General features: G+C 39.6%; 1 protein-coding gene across 5 annotated transcripts in view; it reads left to right on the top strand.

Annotated features, from left to right (window-relative positions):
- RBFOX2 (RNA binding fox-1 homolog 2) overlaps positions 1-19,792 on the top strand; it is a 299,483-nt gene that overhangs the window by 86,320 nt on the left and 193,371 nt on the right. For all 5 annotated transcript variants that reach the window (XM_023222129.1, XM_023222135.2, XM_023222132.2 and 2 more), the window contains exon 2: positions 7,570-7,620. In XM_023222129.1, the coding sequence (XP_023077897.1) occupies positions 7,570-7,620 (51 nt within the window). The remainder of the gene's footprint in view (positions 1-7,569; positions 7,621-19,792) is intronic.

Genomic DNA, 19,792 nt, shown 5'->3' with positions numbered 1-19,792 from the left:
TTAGATACTATCAGATTTGTATCACTTATAAGTCTTCATCTTATCTCTAGGTATTTTGAACTCTTATGATTTGGAAGCAGAATGACACCCTGTGGTCACTTAGCAATTTCTCTTCTTGAGGCTGAGCACACTGGCTCATTCCCATAATCCCAGCACTTTGGGAGGCCGAGGCAGGAGGATCACTTGAGGCCAGGAGTTTGAGACTCTGAGCCCCTCAAGGACAAGAATACCAGCACCATGTTTCTCAAAGTAGTTGTTCAATCCACTCTTACTGAATAAATGAAGAATTCTTCTGCTTAAAGAGATTTTACAGATGTAGGTGCATATAGGAACATCTAAGCTCTCAAAGAAGAATATAAAAGTCAGATGCTATTTTTCTTGCTGTGTATAACTTCTCTCAGTATCCACTGTACATTCACATTCACAGTCCATTGGCAATTGGGTTTTTTTTTTTTTTGGAGATAGAGTCTCGCTCTGTCGCCCAGGCTGGAGTGCAGTGGCGCGATTTTGGCTCACTCCAAGCTCTGCCTCCTGGGTTCATGCCATTCTCCTGCTTCAGCCTCCCGAGTAGCTGGGACTACAGGCACCCGCCACCACACCCGGCTAATTTTTTGTGTTTTTAGTAGAGACGGGATTTCACTGTGTTAGCCAGGATAGTCTCTATCTCCTGACCTCATGATCCGCCCACCTCGGCTTCCCAAAGTGCTGGGATTATAGGCGTGAGCCACTGCGCCCGGCCAGCAGTTGGTGTTTTTTTTGATAGTTACTTAAGGATTTTTCTGTTGCACTGTCACATGTCCACTAACCAGAAGCTTCTAAATGGTTTTAATGGCTGACCTCTTAGTTAATAAAGGTTCTTATGATTGGTATTTTGTTTCTTATGTATGTAGTTTTATTTTTGAGCAGTCTCTGCCAAGACAGAGTCAATTTCTTTCATTCTTAACTTAGTAGGCCAGTAATGCTTGCTTATAGACATATCGCTACTAAAACCTTTTCTTTTTGGACTTTTAACACATCTGATTTCCATCTCTTCTGTTCCAGTAGATTTCCTTGTAATTCTATCTCTGCTTTAAATGCCAGTTATTGTTTTTATGCTGATTAAACACTCAGACTTGCATAGCATTAGATAATGATAATCATCCCTGACCAAACCAGGCAAATCTTTCCCACTATTAGGCTGGCACAAAATAATTGCGGTTTTTACCATTACTTTAATTTTGCACCAGCCTAATAGTTGTCATGAAGTGTTGGGTGTAGAATCAAGACCTAAGTTTGGAGTCATTTCAGCCACTGCCATTAGTTATTTGATAATGAGCAAATCACTTAAACTGTCTGAATTTCAGTTTTGTCATCTGTAAAATGACATTTATAAAACTTGTTTTATACATTGTGAGGACTAAGTGAGATATGTAGTTGGTTTTATAAGTCATAAAACATTAAGAGGCCGGGCGCGGTGGCTCAAGCCTGTAATCCCAGCACTTTGGGAGGCCGAGACGGGCGGATCACGAGGTCAGGAGATCGAGACCATCCTGGCTAACACGGTGAAACCCCGTCTCTACTAAAAAATACAAAAAACTAGCCGGGCAAGGTGGCGGGCACCTGTAGTCCCAGCTACTCGGGAGGCTGAGGCAGGAGAATGGCGTAACGGCAGAGCCAGACTCCGTCTCAAAAAAAAAAAAAAAAAAAAAAAAAAACATTAAGAAACACTGACAACAGCTTTATTCTAAGTCATATGTGAATTTTACACAATGTAAAATTTGGGTAAAACATGCCCTTTCAACCTTCCCCAAATCTTACTCTTCTCCTTGGAGGTAACCACTATTAGAAGATTGTTATATATCCTTCTTTATCTTTTCTATGCCTTTAGTTACTTTTTTTTTTTTAAAGAGTTGGGATGTCGCTGTGTTGCCCAGGCTAGTCTCAAACTCCAGGGCTTGAGTGATCCTCCTGCCTGAGCCTTCTGTGTAACTAGCCATTTCTGCTTGAGCGTTCTGTTCTACTGTCATTTAATGTGACCTGAGGTCATTCATAAAGATTTTACCTTGTTTTAAAACTCGTGCAGGTGGAATGTTGAAATTTTGCAATAGTTGATAACACTATTACCTTGTTATTAATGGAAACTGAGGTTTTTTTTTCTTGTTTTTCACTATGGCAAACAACATTGTTTTGAAAATCTTTGCACATGCTTCTTTGTCTAGATAGAGATGTGAAGTTACAAGAAGGTATATGCATTCAATATTTTGATAGTACTGTCAAATTACTTTCCGTAACAGGGTCCCAATATACTGATATTCCTACTGTTAGGTGTGAGAGTATCCACTGACTCATCTTTTTGCCTATTTATGGTGTTTCCATTTTTGCTAATCTCGTAAGTGAAACATGGTATCTCAAATCTAAACGAATGTTCATAGACAGCATGGTGTGAGCAGAAAAACCATAACTGGAAACAGTTCAATTATCCATTAACAGGAAAATAGGACAGATAAGTAATTTATTTGACATGTTTATAGTTTATAAGAGAATACTAAATGGCAATCATAGTTAGTAAAATAGTTATGTGCACTAGTGGAGATGAATCTTACATAGTATCGAGCAAAAATGCCAAATTACTAAATAATACCTGCAATAGGATCCATGTCTGTAAAATTCAAAGTCATGCAAAAGTAATGCATGTGTAAGAGACGGGTATATGCAAGGAAGGCTTGAGAGTTCCAAATAGCCTTATCTGAGAGGTAGGAAATAAAGAAGAGTAATGCTTTGCCAAGGCAGGTGGAGGAGTAAATCCATTTCCTCTGACACATCTCTGTGCAACCTGTTAGGACCAACTTTTCTATTGAAGTTTTTGACAATACTGGCTTATACAAATGTGATCTTTTCCTTATAGGACTTTTTTTTGTTTTGTTTTGTTTTGGTTTTTTTGCATTGTTGAACTCCAGGATTTCACGGAATATGGTTCATATGTGGGATGTCCTCTGGGAGTGATGAATTTCTGTTAATATGCTTTTGGGATTTTTGATTACTTTCTTAATGCCCTTCTTAGACAATCATGAAATGTTTCTTGTAAGGGGATAATATGGAATGATTAGAAGGGATGAGACCTGGAAAAATGGAAAGAACAACGGCTTTGTAGTCCAGCAGACACAGGTTGGCAGTTTGACTTTCCCATTCAATATCTATGTGTTATCGGGCCAGTTACTTACCTTCTCTCAGTTAGTTTCCCCAGTGATAGGAAATGTATTTTTGTATACTGCTATATTAGCTCATTCTCTTTGCCTCTATCCCTTCCTCTTCCCCTCCATCCTGGAACTGTACTGATTAGGTGCTCAATATTGGGGGATTATCATCATCATTGTTAAAATTTGTAGAGAATGGTGTGTGGAAGTAAATTTGTAGAATCCAGAACAAATAAAAGCCACTTGTGCATTTCAGAAGGAGCCTTGTTCTTTTGTTAAAATCTAAACTGCATGTTTCCCCTATAAAAATCAGTATGAAAAATAGCCAACATTGCCTATAACTATTATAATTTTTAAATAATTTAATGAGATATAACTCACAGACCATAAATCTCACCTTTATGAAGTGCTTTTAGTGTTTCAGTGGTTTTTAGTATAATAATGGATGTGTGCATCCATCACTAATATCTAATTCCAGAACATTGTCATCTCCCCCCAGATAAACCTCGTAGCCGTTAGCAGTCACTGCTCGTTTCTTCCTGCTAGTCCCTGGAACCACTAATGTATTTTCTGTCTCTATGAATCTGCCTCTTCTTGACATTTCAAACGAATTGAATTATATCATTTGTGGCCTTTTGTGTCTGTTTTCAAGCATGGTGTTTTCAGTATTCATCTGTGTTGTATCTGTACTTTATGTTTAAAATTATTGAATAATATTCCACTATAGATGTACCATACTTCATTTATCCATTCATCAATCGACTGATATTTGTTTTTTTCCTGCTGTTTGGTTATTATGAAGTAATGCTGCTATGAATATTCATGTGTATTATTTTGTGTGGACATATGTTTTCACTTTTCTTAGTTATATACCCAGGTGTGGAATTGCTCGGTCATATAACTAACTCTATGTTTAATAGAAGGACTATCCAGCTGTTTCCAGAGCAGCTGTACCATTTTACATTCCCACCCGCAGTGTGGAAGAATTCTGATTTCTCCGCATCTTTGACAATACTTATTGTTGTCTGTCTTTTTGATTATAACTATTCTGATGAGTGTGAGTTTTATCTCAATGTGGTTTTGATTTGCATAATGACTTATGATATTGAGCATCTCCATGTACTTACTGGCCATTTGCACATCTCTTTTGGAGAACTGGCTGTACAAATATTTTGCCAATTTTTAAGTTATTCGTCCTTTTGTTCTTTTTTCTGTTTTGTTTTTTTGAGACGGAGTCTCACTCTGTCACCCAGGCTGGAGTGCAGTGGCCGGATCTCAGCTCACTACAAGCTCCGCCTCTCAGGTTTACGCCATTCTCCTGCCTCAGCCTCCCGAGTGGCTGGGACTACAGGTGCCCGTCACCTCGCCCGGCTAGTTTTTTTGTATTTTTTAGTAGAGACGGGGTTTCACTGTGTTAGCCAGGATGGTCTCGATCTCCTGACCTCGTGATCCGCCCGTCTCGGCCTCCCAAAGTGCCGGGATTACAGGCTTGAGCCACCGTGCCTGGCCACGTCCTTTTGTTCTTGAGTTTTAAGAGTTCTTTATGTATTTGGGATACACATTCCTTATCAAACATATGACTTGCAAATATTTTCTTCCATTCTGTGGGTTATCTTTTTATTTTCTTGATGGTATTCTTTGAAGCACAAAACATAATTTAAATAATTTTTTTTTTTTAGAAGTGGGGTCTCACTAAGTTGCCCAGGCTGGTCTTGAACTGGGCTCAAGAGACCCTCTCACCTTGTTTTCCTAAAGTGCTGGGATTACAGGTGTAAGTCACTGCACCCAATCTTTAAAAAAAAAAAAAAATTTTTTTTTAAGGAAGTGTGCTTGCTCTGTTGTCCCAGGCTAGAGTGCAGTGGTGTGATCATAGCTTGCTGAAGCCTCAAACTCCCAGGCTCAGGCGATCTTCCTGTCTCAGCCTCCTGAATAGCTAGGACTGCAGGTGTGTGCCACCACATCCAGCTATTTTTTGAGATTTTTTGTAGAGATGGGTTTCACTGTGTTACCCAGGCTGGTCTTAAACTCCTAGCCTCAAGCAATTCTCCTTTGGTCTCCCAAAGTGCTGGGATTACAGGCATGAACCACTGCACTCAGCCAAAAGTTTTACATTTTGATGAAGTCTGATTTATTTGTTTTCCTTTGTTGATTGTGCTTTTGGTGTCACATTGAAGAAACTGTTGTTTAATCAAAGGTCAAGAAGATTAGCTCTTATCTTTTTTTTTTTTTTTAAAGAGTTTTATGGTTTTAAATATGCTCTATTTTGAGTTAATATTGTTTATAGTGTGGGGTGGGGTTCCAACTTCATTCTTTTACATGTGGATGTCCAGTTGTCTTAGTGTCGTTTGTTGAAAAGACTGTCCTTTTCCCTTTGATGAGATATAACTGTAAGGGCATGTTTCTGGACTCTCAGTTGTATTCTGTTGGTTTATGTGTGTATCCTTATGTCAGTATTACACTCTCTTGATTATTGTTGCTTTGTAGTAAACTGTGGCATCAGGAAGTGGGAGTCCTTCAACTTTTTTCTTGTTTTACAAGATTGTTTTGGTACCCATGATTTTTTTTAAAGGCAGTTATCCTCAGTGTCTAATGTGCTTTCTTTGAGGAGACTATAAATATTAACATGTCCAAAACAGGTTCATAGGAATAGATAAAGAGAACTTGGATTGTCTATGATTGCCTCAGTGACTGAATTCCTACACATTTTTCTGGTTATTTAGCTCCATGTATTTACACATTCTTTTGGGTGTCTACGTGTGTTAGATACCGTGCTAGATCTCAGGGAAATCATGATGAACAAGACACAGGGTCTCTGCAGTGAGCTTAAGTTGTCTTCGGACTTTCATGTTTTTGACTATCAAATATCTGAATATAGTCAACCTACCAATTAGTGGAAAGTTTACTGTATTGTTGTATTCAAAAGTCCTATCAATGAAAATTTCTTGCCGAGCGCGGTGGCTCAAGCCTGTAATCCCAGCACTTTGGGAGGCTGAGACGGGCGGATCACGAGGTCAGGAGATCGAGACCATCCTGGCTAACATGGTGAAACCCCGTCTCTACTAAAAAATACAAAAAACTAGCTGGGTGAGGTGGCAGGCGCCTGTAGTCCCAGCTACTGGGGAGGCTGAGGCAGGAGAATGGCATAAACCCGGGAGGCAAAGCTTGCAGTGAGCTGAGATCCGGCCACTGCACTCCAGCCCGGGCAATCAAGCGAGACTCCGTCTCAAAAAAAAAAAAAAAAAAAAAGAAAATTTATTTTACGCTGTTCTGCTAGTAGGAATGAAAGTACAAATGAATGGAAGGATGAATATCTAAGTAACAATGTTGAGCACTTTGAAAATTACAAAAGCACTGTATGTTCTCATTTACTCCTTTGTGTGCACATGTATCTTCCCTCATTTAAAAGTTCCCTTGAAAGCAAGGGCCTTGTTTTTATTTATCTTCTTTACTCCATCAGTCAACTAACAGTGGTTGGAAAATTTTAATATTAGTATATGTTAACTGAATGATTGAATGGGTCAAATAAGCTGGAAATGAGTGTTCATGTTATATGACCTTATACTAACTTAGGGTTTGCATAGCTTTTATTAGCTATCATCCTTGCCCTCAAGGATCTTGATTTAGTGGTTTAAAGTGAAGATGAGACAGACACTCAACATGATATACCTTTAAAAAATAAGATTAATTAGAATCATAAATAACATAAAAAGTAAGCTGCACAAGTAAGCTAATTAAATATTAAATATGAAGAGGAGTCACTTAAGTCCATAGGATGATATAGAGTAGTAGAGAAAGTCTTGAACAGAGGTTGAATTTCATCCAGATTTAAGAGAACTGAGGGGATAAAACAAAAAATAAATAAATACAAAAGTAAAAACTGAGGGGAAACAGGTTGATAGAGACGAGGACCTAGAACTTTTCTGGGTCAAGAGGCAGTTCTCAGCAGGGTTGGTACTTGTCCACTTTCCATCCGGAGGACATTTGGAAATAAACCAACAAGTTTTTAGTTATCCTAGTGTTTAGGGGTGCTAGTGGCTTACTGTGAATTGGGACTGGGGATGTTGAAGTCCCACAGTGTACGATGAAGTTAGGAATTACTCTGACCCCAGTCTCAGTAGCACCCTGCCTAAGATATACTGGAAAGGAAACAGATTTAGCTGTATAAGGAGGAAAATAGTTTTTCTGAATGGTGCTCCTAAGCAAATACTGTTTTTTGTTTTTGCCAGTGTAGAGGCTTAACGAGGAGATATATACACTTAGGTAGGGTGGAATACAGTTAATGGAACATTTTAGGAACCAGGGCAGGAATTTATATTTGATCAGTTTGGATGATTTTGATTATTCTTAACATTTTCTTTCATCTCATAGTTTGATATTTTTCTTGTCTTTCTCATAGAACGAGCCTCTGACTCCAGGTTATCATGGATTCCCAGCGCGGGACAGCCAGGTTGGTATCTGCTATTTGTAACTCAGATGATGTATGTGTGTGGTGTGTTTCATCAAAGAGTTGCTATGATAGAGAACATTTCCTGAAATTACTTACTTTGAAAGGGAATGTGGCTTGTTTCAGCAATGAATGTACTTTTACAGATGTAAATTAAGCATATTTTAAAATTCTGTAAGTATTATGTTATTAAAATTATGGATATTATAAGAGAAAATAATTACTCAAGCACAGTCACGATTGCTTTTGTATTTTCTTCTCCACGCTACATAATAATTTTTTGACTTGGTTTTCTCGATGCCTCATAATTCTGAATGCTGGACTTGTCTCTTTATTACCTGCCAGTTAGCCCCTGCCTGCACAGAGTTTTTGAGTCCTTGTAATGATCTGTAGCAAGAAAATTCCATTCTCCTCCCTGAGGGAATTCAGCCTTATGGTTTTAATCAGGGAAGGCTTGCTTAAGAAAGCGAAGTTTCTGCCGCCTTTCTTTGTTAGATGGGAGGATGACTGGAAAAGCCCAGGCCCTGTTATGGGTCAGAGCAGAACTGCTTCCTACAAGACACCCTCAGTATGGTTTAGGCAAGTGTATAAAATGCCTTCCCTATCTTTTTGCTGTTTGAAGACTTGAGCACATGACGTTGAAGCAGAGCTAGGATAGAGGAACAGGTAAGGCTTCCTCTTAGAGAAATGGTGTGGCTTAAATCACCTTGCCTCCAAAAGAAATTTGTCTCCTTGCTGTTTGGAGATATTGACGTTCTTCAGGAGATTTGAAAGGGTAGCTCCTAGAAATATCTTGGAATGCTATTATTCCTTATAGGGTTGTCAAAAAAAAAACTACCATTGTTCTACTTGTCCAAGGGATATGAGTTATAGTGCTAAACGAAAGAGTTCATAGTGTCCTTTCCAGAAGTTCACTGAATCTCATCAGAGCTCCTGAAGCGGATCTTAAAAACTAGGATGGTCGGCTGGGTGCGGTGGCTCACACCTGTAATCCCAGCACTTTGGGAGGCCAAGGTGGGTGGATCATGAGGTCAGGAGTTCGAGACCAGCCTGGCCAACATAGTGAAACCCTGTCTCTACTGAAAATACAAAAATTAGCCAGTCATGGTGGTGCACACCTGTAGTCCTGGCTACTCGGGAGGCTAAGGCAGGAGAATTGCTTGAACTGGGGAGGCGGAGGTTGCAGTGAGCTGAGACTGCGCCATTGCATTCCAGCCTGAGTGACAGAGTGAGAATTTGTCTCAAAAACAAGACAAAAAACAAACAAAAACAACAACTACAAGAAAACAAAAACTAGGATGGTTGATAATCAGTAGTCACCTATTTGCAGGCCTTTCAGATTTGAGAGTATTTGTCCAATTCTTGCACTTTTGGTGCTGAGTTGATGTCAGATTGGCCCCAGATAGGGCATGGAGAGAAGAAGTGTTGTTATCTCTGTGTTCATCCCCCACTGAGTTCATCACTGTTGATATTGAAGATGGAAGCTTTTGGTAAAAGATAGGGCCATTTATCCCAAATCTAAAAAAAAATAAAGATTTATTTGCTTTTCTTTCTGGTTTGTGTCTGTGCTAGAGCTTCTCTAAGCTGGGAAACTTATGCCCTTTGATAGTACTTTTATATCTTAGTCATATATCAGAAAAAATTCTCATACCTGGAGATCCACCCTATGGAGATTCTGATTGGGTAAGTTAAGGTTGGGCTTACCCATTCAAATGTTTATAAATCCCAAAGGTGATTCTGCTATGTAGTGCGCTTGAGAACTGCAGTCCTATGGGCTGCTTTAAAGGTGGTGACAGTTTCTGTTTCATCCTGTACTTTTCACCTAGGACATGTAATAAAGGGGTCATGGTTAGTCTCTTAATCTAGTCTTGCAAACTAATGCAGTTACTTTATTATTTATAAAATGTTGCTTATTCTGGATTTAGGAAGGTAAAGCTAATTGATGTAAAGTCTGAGTTTAGAAGACTGAAAGGGTACTGTATTCTTCTTGTGGGGATTATAGATCAATAAGGAGCTAAGCAAAAAGAGTTAATAGGAATTTATTAAAGCCTAAAAAAGTAGTCTCTTTGATTGTGCCTACTTTATTTTTTCTTTGTTTTGCAGCAGGGGCCCACTTCTGTAACCTGCACATTCATTACTCATGCTATCTCTGCTGCAGGCCTGTTACAGCCCTTTGCCATGGTTTAAAGCTGCTAATTTACTTTGTGGCACATTCTGATGGTGACAGGTTTATTTTAGTTTATTTTCATGGGCTTTATTTTGTACTCTGGTTGGATCTTTGAATTAGAGATCTTAGAGTGTGCAAATAGGCAAATATTGAATAGCTGCTTGTTGTATTTGATGAATACAGAATCCAAATGAGTACTGCTAATTAATGCGCCTAACCTTGTGAACTCTTACTTTGTGTTTTGAGATTTGGGAGGCATTTATCAGCATGAAACACTGGTCGCTGAACAGGCTGAGCTGGTGGAAATGGAATTTGTGATCTTTACGTCTCCTCAGCATGGTTTTGGCTCAGCAAATCAAGGAACTGGGGAATGGGGTGAAGGTGAATTTTAATTGTGCCTTTATTTGCTTTCCCTTTTTTGTTGTTGTTGTTTTGGTTTGGTTTGGTTTGGTTTTTGAGACCAAAATCAAAAGGGTCTTGCTCTGTCACCCACACTGGAGTGCAGTGGCATGAACATGGCTCACTGCAGCCTTGACCCCCGGGGTGTTGATCGTCCCACCTCAGCCTCCTGAGTAGCTGGGGCCACAGGTGTGTGCCCCCACACCGGCCTGTTTGCTTTCCTTATTCTTTCACTGTTCCTTTCTAAATAGATAAGAACCATCTGCAGACAAGATTCTTATCAGTGGCTGAATGGTGATATTCAAAGAGTTATTTTTTTTTTTTTTTGATTGTTGTGGACCACTTTCATGGTGTTTTCTCATCTTATTCTTCCAAACACCCCTTTTGAAGTAGATAAGGCAAATATTCCCTTTGGAAAGATAAGGAAATTGAAGCACACAGAGGTAAAGTGACTTATCCAAGGCAACAATTCAAGTAAGTGGCTGAATAAGAACTGAAATTTGTCTTCTGTCTGAGGGTCCTTTTCTCTGTACTGGAGAATTATTTATTGACCAGAGGAAAATGTGGTCATGTGTGAATGTGCCCATTCACTCATTTACATTATTACAAAATAATGTGGGGGCTTCATAGACTTCTTCAAGCTCAACCACAGACGTAGAAGTCCGTGACTCCTGACTAAAGATTATTACTACTGAGGTTGTTAGCACCAGGTGTACCACCAGCATTTCACGTTTTTAGTGATTCTTTTATCATGTTATATACAGTCCCAATAGCACATTTGAATTAAAAACCTGAAGGAAAGGAGCAGGGAAAACCAGCTGCCACCTCTTGCATGTTTATGCACGGTAACCTCAGCCTTCTTTCCCGATCTGTTAGGAAGCTTTATGGGATGACAATCCATTGCTTTTAGAAAACACTCTGAGCATTTCACTGTACTTGCTAACGTCGTTTCTCTGTGGAAGTGGAGGAGACAAACACTGTTCCAGTTTTACATAAGTGAAAACTAGTTCAGAAAAGTGAGAAATTTTATCTAAGGCCATGCAGGACCAAGTGCAGTGGCTTACATCTCTAATCCCAGCACTTTGGGAGGCCAAGGCAGGAGGATTGTTTGAGCTCAGGATGTTGGAGACCAGCCTGGGCAACATAGCAAGACCTTGTCTTTACTAAAAATAAAATAAATCAGCCGAGTGTGGTAGTGTGTGCCTGTAGTCCCAGCTACTTGGGAGGCTGAGGTGGGAGGATCGCTTGAGCCTGGGAGACTGAGGCTGCGGTGAGCTATGATTGTGCCACTGCACTCCTGCCTGGGCGACAGAACAAGACCCTGTCTCAAAAATAAATGAATAAATAAATAAAGCCAGGCAGGATTTTAGATTGATGATACCATGTGTAGTGGTTTAGATTCCTAGTTGACTGTTTATTTGTGATTTATGTGCATGTGCTTAGGCGTGTTCCCAGGCCCTGATTAAGGCTGGAATGTTTTATGGATTTGCAGTATTTTTAAAGTGGGAGAATACTTGTGTGCATCAGCTCTAGGGTTTTTATATAAGAAGAACTTAAGAGCAGCAGTCTGATTAGAAGAGGGCTTTGTTCTGCACAGCAGGCTTCCTGTTTTTGCTAAGATTGTTTATATAGGATGGCCCTTAGGGGTTTTCTGGAAAGTGATGGGGGTCCTAAGGCTGGCCCTCGCTCGCTCTTGGTGCAACAACTTTATGTCTGTTATAAATAAGGTGACCATATAAACTTTAGCATTCAAGTTTGGGCACTTTTGAGAATAAAAAGTGATGCCAATAATTAGTTTCAAACAGTCCCAGGTAAACTGGGATGTATGGCCATCCTTCTCTAATTAAAGAAATACAGGCAGTGTTTTCTTAACCAATGTGATCAGAACTAGTAGGCCATGAGTTAATCCTAACAACTGGTTGAAGTGGGGAAATATTTTAAACCTTTATTTTAATATAGAGCATTTTTAATTTAAACAAATATATGTTTACTCTTCAGTTTCCTGATATGAGGTCAAGGTCCTTATATATAGATGTGATTGAAATACTACTTGAATTTTTCGCATAAACTATGCTCCCAGAGCATCATCTGTGAGTTCTAATTTGTTTGTTTTAAAGAGGAACAAGGTCTTAATGACATTCAGAGTAATTTGGGTCAAACTGTGTAGCTAAATTTGTATGATTCCCCCTTCTTCCCCAGTCTTTTACAGTTGTCCTGCCCACATCTAATTTGAGCAAAAGTTTTCAGTGTCTTGACTTGTTTTTCACAAAGCATTCACATTAGAGTTGTTTTCAAGGAAACTTTTCTAATTTATTTCATTGATGCATATATATATATATATATAAAACATTTAATTATATAATTATAAGAACTTATGACTTCTATAAACTGGCAGGTGAATAAACACAAGTAATTTTTGGTAAGCATACAACTCAGCTACTGATAGAAGTAGGGCTGGGGGCAAATAGGAGAGAGTTGTTTACTAGTTTTAGGTGGGCTAAGACTGTTAAAAGCATCCCTTTATTAGACTTGGGAACTGGAGAACGTTAGTTAATTTAACAAATTAATTGATTAAAAGAGGTTTATACTTTAATCAACCATAGGGAAGGCTTACTTTTGTTTCATCAATTTTGTATCTCCTTAGTGGTTATTGGCTAAATTTTGTTTTATTGTTTTAGAGTCAACTCAGTTTGGGGGATGGGTAGGGAAGAGGATTAGAGCAGATACACACAAACTAGAGATAATTTGTTTTGCTTCATTGGGGTGGCCTAACCAAGTAAGGGAAGTTCAGCAGTGGGATACTTTCAAAACTAAGTGTTGAAAGTAGTGCTGAAGGGCCAGGCGTGGTGGCTCACGCCTGTAATTCTAGCACTTTGGGAGGTCAAGGCAGGAGGATCACAAGGTCAGGAGTTCGAGACCAGCCTGGCCAATATGGTGAAACTCTACTAAAAATCTCTACTAAAATCTCTACTAAAAATACAAAAAAATTAGCTGGGCGTGGTGGTGCATGCCTGTAATCCCGGCTACTCGGGAGGCTGAGGCAGGAGAATTGCTTGAACCCCGGAGTTGGAGGTTGCAGTGAGCTGAGATTATGCCACTGCACTCCAGCCTAGGTAACAGAGCAAGACTCTGTCTCAAAAAAAAAAAAAAAAAAAAAAGTAGTGCTGTTGATTAGCAGTATCCTCAGTATAGTCCTTTCTTTCCTTCTTTCTCTCTTTCTTTCCTTCCTTCCTTCCTTCCTTCCTTCCTTCCTTCCTTTTCTTTTTTAGTAATGTCTGCTAAGTACTTTACAGTTTACAAAACAATCCTGTATATATCCAGTTTTGATCTTCACAGTAGTTCAACCAGGTAGATTGGGCTTTATTATCCCTGTTTTATAGATAAAAGAATACCAAAGCACAGAGACTGTCAAATGAATCTCCCAGTCTTCCTTACATAGGTAGTAAGCAAAGAATGGGACTTGAACCCTGATTTTCAGCCTCCATGTCTTGTATTTCCCTTTTGTATTTTTCTGTCAGTGTCTCTGAATATGAATGTTCTTTTGCTGGTGTGACAAGATATTCTGGAATCTTCGGAGAATGTGGGAGCATGAAGTCTTCATATGACCTGGAAGTCCCTTGAATAACTTATTTCTGTCAAGTTTTCTATCTTGTTTGTTAAAATAGTTTATGATCTAAAATTTATCTTTTCTTATTTTAAATACAAAGAAAAATGTCATGTTGTCAATTTTTTTTGAAACTGTCACCCAGTCTGGAATGAAGTGGCGCAATCACGGCTCACTGCAACATCCGCCTCCCGGGTTCAAGTGATTCTTCTGCCTCAGCCTCCTGAGTAGCTGGGATTACAGACATGCACCACCAAGCCTGGCTAACTTTTCTATTTTTAGTAGAGACAGCGTTTTGCCATGTTGGCCAGGCTGATCTCAAACTCCTGACCTCAGGTGATCCGCTCACCTCAGCCTCCCAAAGTGCTAGAATTACAGATGTGAACCACCACACTGGGTCCATTCTTTGATGTTTGAAATGCTTGTCAGTGACTTCTCAAAACTACATTTTTTTCTTTAATTTTCTAAAATTCTGTTGAAAGACACCATGTGGATATGTCCCACTGATTAGCAGAAACAAGTGGGAACATCAAAGGAGGTGACAAATATAACATAGACAAGTAAAGATTTAAATTCAGAGTGGCAGGCTTACTTTTAATATAGAGGGTAAATTTAAAATGACCTAAGGGTTTTTTTCTTAAAAAGTCTTTTCTTTCCTCAAAATTTTTTTTCTTTTTTCTAACCAGTTTTTTCATGGGTAGAAAATGAACTTTATTTTAGTCAGATTTTTGTAATGAACTCTTAAGGCTTTTTTAAAATTGGGAGCCGTGTACAATAGCAAATGCATCTTCTGTAGTACTCATTTGACTTGGTTGAAGAAATGATAATGACTTTTCTTCCCTCAGGGATAGTTAGTGGAATGGAGGGCATGGTAAGGGTGTTCAGGTTCTAGCTTAGTGCTTTTGAGCTTAAAAAAAGACTGTGACCCCAAGGAGGCAGTTGCTTTTATGTCATGCCCCAGTATACACACAAACGTATGTGTTGACTATAACTTAGAATTAGTCTTATCGAATGCTGCCTATCTTAACCATGTTCTAAGTACTGTGATATTTTCTGTCCCCTTCAAAAAACTGTCGATTGTGACCAACGATTGACCAAAACTGATGTCTGCTGAATTTTTCCTGGACCCACTAATGGATTGCAACCTGTTTGAAAAACATTATTCTAATACTTAGTGTCCTTAAAAATGCAACCTTAAAGAAACCTCATACCTTTATTTTTTTGAGATGGAGTCTCACTTTGTCACCTAGGCTGGAGTGCAGTGGCGTGATCTCTGCTCATTGCAGCCTCCGCCTCCCAGGCTCAAGTGATCGTCCCATCTCAGTCTCCTGAGTAGCTGGGACTGCAGGTAAACGCCTCCATGCCCAGCTAATTTTTGTATTTTTTTTTTTTTTTTTGAGACGGAGTCTCTCTCTGTCGCCCAGGCTGGAGTGCAGTGGCGCAATCTCGGCTCACTGCAAGCTCTGCCTCCCAGGTTTACGCCATTCTCCTGCCTCAGCCTCCTGAGTAGCTGGGACTACAGGCGCCCGCCATCTCGCCCGGCTAGTTTTTTGTATTTTTTAGTAGAGACGGGGTTTCACCGTGTAGGCCAGGATGGTCTCGATCTCCTGACCTGGTGATCCACCCGTCTCGGCCTCCCAAAGTGCTGGGATTACAGGCTTGAGCCACCGCGCCCGGCCTAATTTTTGTATTTTTGGTAGAGATGGGGTTTCACCATGTTGCCCACGTTGGTCTTGAACTCCTGAGTTTATGCGCTCCACCCGCCTTCTCCCAAAGTGCTGGGATTACGGTCATAAGCTTCTGCGCCCGGACACAAGAAACCCCATACTTTTTAGCAGTCACTCCCCTACTTGCCATCTTTCCACCCAAACTCTAAGACCTCCCAGCTGGAGACTGGATTAAAATGGTTCAGAAGTAAAATGTTAACCCTTCTGTATCTCACAATCTATAATAAGTTTCTTTCTGATCCTCTTTTATTTAATTGAACATGCTTGTGCTTTGCTCTTAAATTACAGAAAGTGTGAAATTGCTTTTTTTTTTTTTTCTATTAGGTTGTCTAGAACCCCACTCTTAGCCTTTGTGCAAAGCTTTTTCAAACTGTTGCTTCTGTCCAACGTCTGACCTCAGGTCACCCATCAATAGTTCAGGTCCTTCTGTGGTGTTGTCCTTGCACCCTCTAGTGGATGAAGGTCTGGTATATGCTGTAGTGTCTATAGCGTTCTTGTAGCACTTTTCTCAATCCATGTAATCAGCTTTACTATTACATTTTACGTCATTTCGTTCTTCAAACAGTTACAAATCTTTTCACTCCTGGGAAAGACCATTTTATTTCTTCTGCTGCTCACTGCCATGATAAATAATATGCTTATTCTGCTGTTTCCTGATTTGTCCAAATTTTGGCATTATTCTTTGGCTTCCTTCTGTTGAAGATGAGAAATTAGCAGTTTTATTTTATTTTTATTTTTTGAGACAAGGTCGCGTTGTATTGCCCAGGCTGGAGTGCAGTGTTGTGATCTTGGCTCACTGCAACCTCCACCTCCCGGGTACAAGTGATTATTGTGCCTCAGCCTCCCTTGTAGCTGGGATTATAGGCGCATGCCACCAAACCCAACTAATTTTTGCATTTTTAGTAGAGATGGGGTTCCTCCATTTTGGCCAGGCTGATCTCGAACTCCTGACCTCAAGTGATCCGCTTGCTTCAGCTTCCCAAAGTGTTGGGATTACAGGTATGAGCCACTGCGCCTGGCCAGAAATGAACAGTTTATAGACCCTCTCTTTCCTTCTAGTGAAGCCATTTTTTGGGTCAATTCGGTATTTACTGATTTGTGAATACATAATAATTATATTATTATGACTATTTAAATATTTTATATCCAAACAAAATATTATGACTTTGCCTTTCTAACATATTTGTTTCCCTTAACTATATAGAGAAAATAAATATAAATAAGTATTTGGCAATTGCTTTTTAAAAAGCTCTATGGCCAGCACGGTGGCTCACGCCCAGTCCCAGTGCTTTGAGAGACCGTGGCGGGGGAATCACCTGAGGTCTGGAGCTCGAAACCCGCCTGGCCAATGTGGGGAAACCCTATCTCTACTAAAAATACAAAAGTTAGTTGGGCGTAGTGGCGAGTGCCTGTAATCCCAGCTCCTCGGAAGCTGAGGCATAAGAATCGCTTGAACCCAGGAGGCGGAGGTTGCAGTGCGCTGAGATGATGCCACTGAACTCCATCCTGGGTGACAGAGTGAGACTCCGTCTCAAAACCAAAACCAAAAACAAACAAAAAAAGTTCTATTAAGGTGTCATTTCTGTACCTGAAATTTACTCAACGTAAGTGACTTGTTCAGTGATATTTAATAAACATAGAGCATTGTGTCACAGTCCAGTTTTAGTACATTTCCCTCATTCCCCAGATTCTTTCAAATTCCTTTGTAGTCTTTCCCTGCTCCCTCTCCAGTCCTCCCTCTCTTCCCCAGCAACTACTGCTCTGCTTTCTGACTTCATAAAATTGCCTCTTTTGTGCTGGGCACGGTAGCTCATGCCTGTATCCCAGTACTTTGGGAGGCCAAGGCAGGAGGATCCTTTGAGCCCAGGAGTTCAAGATCAGCGTGGGCAACACAGCGAGACCATGTCTCCAAAAAAAAAAAATGTCTCTTTTGGACATTTTATATAAATGGAATTACATGATATATGTAGTCTTTGGCATGAGATTTCTACAATTACTATAATGTTTTTGAGGTTCATCCAGGTTGTCCTATGTATCACTGTATCATTTTTTTTTTTTGCTAAATAATATTTAATTGTAGGGATGTATCACCTTTTGTTTATGTGTTTGCCAGTTGGTAGATATTTGTATTGTTTCCAGTTTGGCTATTATGAATAGTGCTGATATGAAGAATTACCTGCAAGTCTGTGCGTTGACATACTTTAATTTCTCTTGGGTAGGTTTCTAGGAGTGGAATTACTGAGGCTATGCTAATCTCATGCATAATTTCTTCTTTTTAATCCCAGCACTTTGGGAGGCTGAGATGGGTGGATCACTTGAGGTCAGGAGTTCGAGACCAGCCTGGTTAACCCGGTGAAACCTCATCTCTACTAGAAATACAAAAATAAAATAAAATAAAATATTAATAATCATAATAAAAGAGAAATGAGGTCGCCAATGCTGGAGTGCAGTGGTGCAATCATAGTTCAATTTAGCTTTGAACTCCTACCTCCAGTGATCCTCCTTTCTCAGCTTCCCTGAGTAGCTGGTATTACCAGCTTGAGACACCATGGCCAGCCTCATGCATAACTTTTAAAGAAACTGCAGACTATTTTCCAAAGTGGTTTGGTTTTATCTAACTTTTTGTTCTAATGACTGTATGGTAATAGCTCATTGTGGTTTAATTTGCATTTCCCTAATAATTAAGTGGGTACCTTTTCATGTGCTTTTTAGCCACTCATGTTTGCTTTGGTGAGATGTCTATTCAGGTTTCTTGCCCAGTTTTTATTTGGTTTTTCTTCTTATTGAGTTGTAAGAAGTCTTTATATATTCTGGGTACAAATTCTTGGTCAGATTTAGAGTTTGCAAATATTTGTTCTCAATTATGAGATTTTGTAATACATATCTTCTTCCTTCTCCAATAAAAGAAAACAGAATTGTTTTCATTCATATTTGCTAGGCTTGGATAAATTCTGAATAACTATTTTATGAAAGCGACTATGAAAACAGGCATTTGCCTCTCTGCTGAGGCATGGTGGTTCCTTCAAGAAAGATTTGCAGGTTTGTAGTGGCTTCGTGCTTGGCTAACAGCTTTCTCCAGATGCTTGGTAGCAAGCATGTTTGGACAAGAAAGCTCTTAATGTGATGAAGAGAAATTGTGCTGCTTTCTGCATGTCCTAAGGGATATGGCAGAGTGAGGATCAGCTAGGTTCATTGGCTTTTATTTTTTTAAACTGTAACTTCTTTTTTTTTTTTTTTTTGAGACTCGCCCAGGCTGGAGTGCAGTGGCCGGATCTCAGCTCACTGCAAGCTCCGCCTCCCGGGTTCATGCCATTCTCCTGTCTCAGCCTCCCAAGTAGCTGGGACTACAGGCGCCCGCCACCTCGCCCGGCTAGTTTTTTGTATTTTTTAGTAGAGACGGGGTTTCATCGTGTTAGCCAGGATGGTCTCGATCTCCTGATCTCGTGATCCGCCCGTCTCAGCCTCCCAAAGTGCTGGGATTACAGGCTTGAGCCACCGCGCCCGGCCTTTAAACTGTAACTTCTATATAAAGCTGTTTCGTGGCAATTTCTCTGTAGACAGACACCCCTGCCCCCCCCCCAAACACACACGCACACACACACACCCCCTCCTTGGTTCTGGATTTAAATATCAATCCTGCTGTTGCAGGCTAAATGATTTTAGGCAAGTTTTTGTTCTTCTCCGAGCCTCAATTTCTTCATCTGTAAAATAGGAATAATTCCTATTATGAAAGGTTGTTACAGTATCAGAGATGACATATGTAAATTTCTTGGCATGTAATAGGGCTAGTAAGTCATTTTTCTCATTTATTTTATGGAAAAGAGGCCGTAAGGAAGCTTTACAAGGGAATGATTAGTTCTCACACTCTGATTTAAGTCTATTTTCTCGTTTTCCTTTTGATTCTTATTCACTATTTGAAATGAATCATATCTGTAGATTTGAAATTTCTAGCTCAGGAATCTAGCTGTTGGACATCTCCAAGAAAAAGAGGTCTTTGTGAAGGAAATGAAATCTGTGTAAGTTTATTTACCTGACTCATGGGTCTTGGCAGCATGCATATAAAGAGGGAGTCATTTTGGGGGCTATAACTTGAGCAGAATTTTGTGAAAACTGAGCCAGACATTCAAGGCTTGCTACAATTTGCTTCCCATTTTTCCAGCTCTGTTTCTTATTATTACCCTATTAACATATATATATATATATATGTGTGTGTGTGTGTGTGTGTATATTTTATATATATATATATATATATATATATATATTTTTTTTTTTTTTTTT

This window comes from Piliocolobus tephrosceles, chromosome 19, assembly GCF_002776525.5.
Source record: "Piliocolobus tephrosceles isolate RC106 chromosome 19, ASM277652v3, whole genome shotgun sequence".
NCBI lineage: Eukaryota > Metazoa > Chordata > Mammalia > Primates > Cercopithecidae > Piliocolobus > Piliocolobus tephrosceles.
Note: the sequence above shows the minus strand (reverse complement) of the source record. Positions and strands in the feature narration are given on the sequence as shown.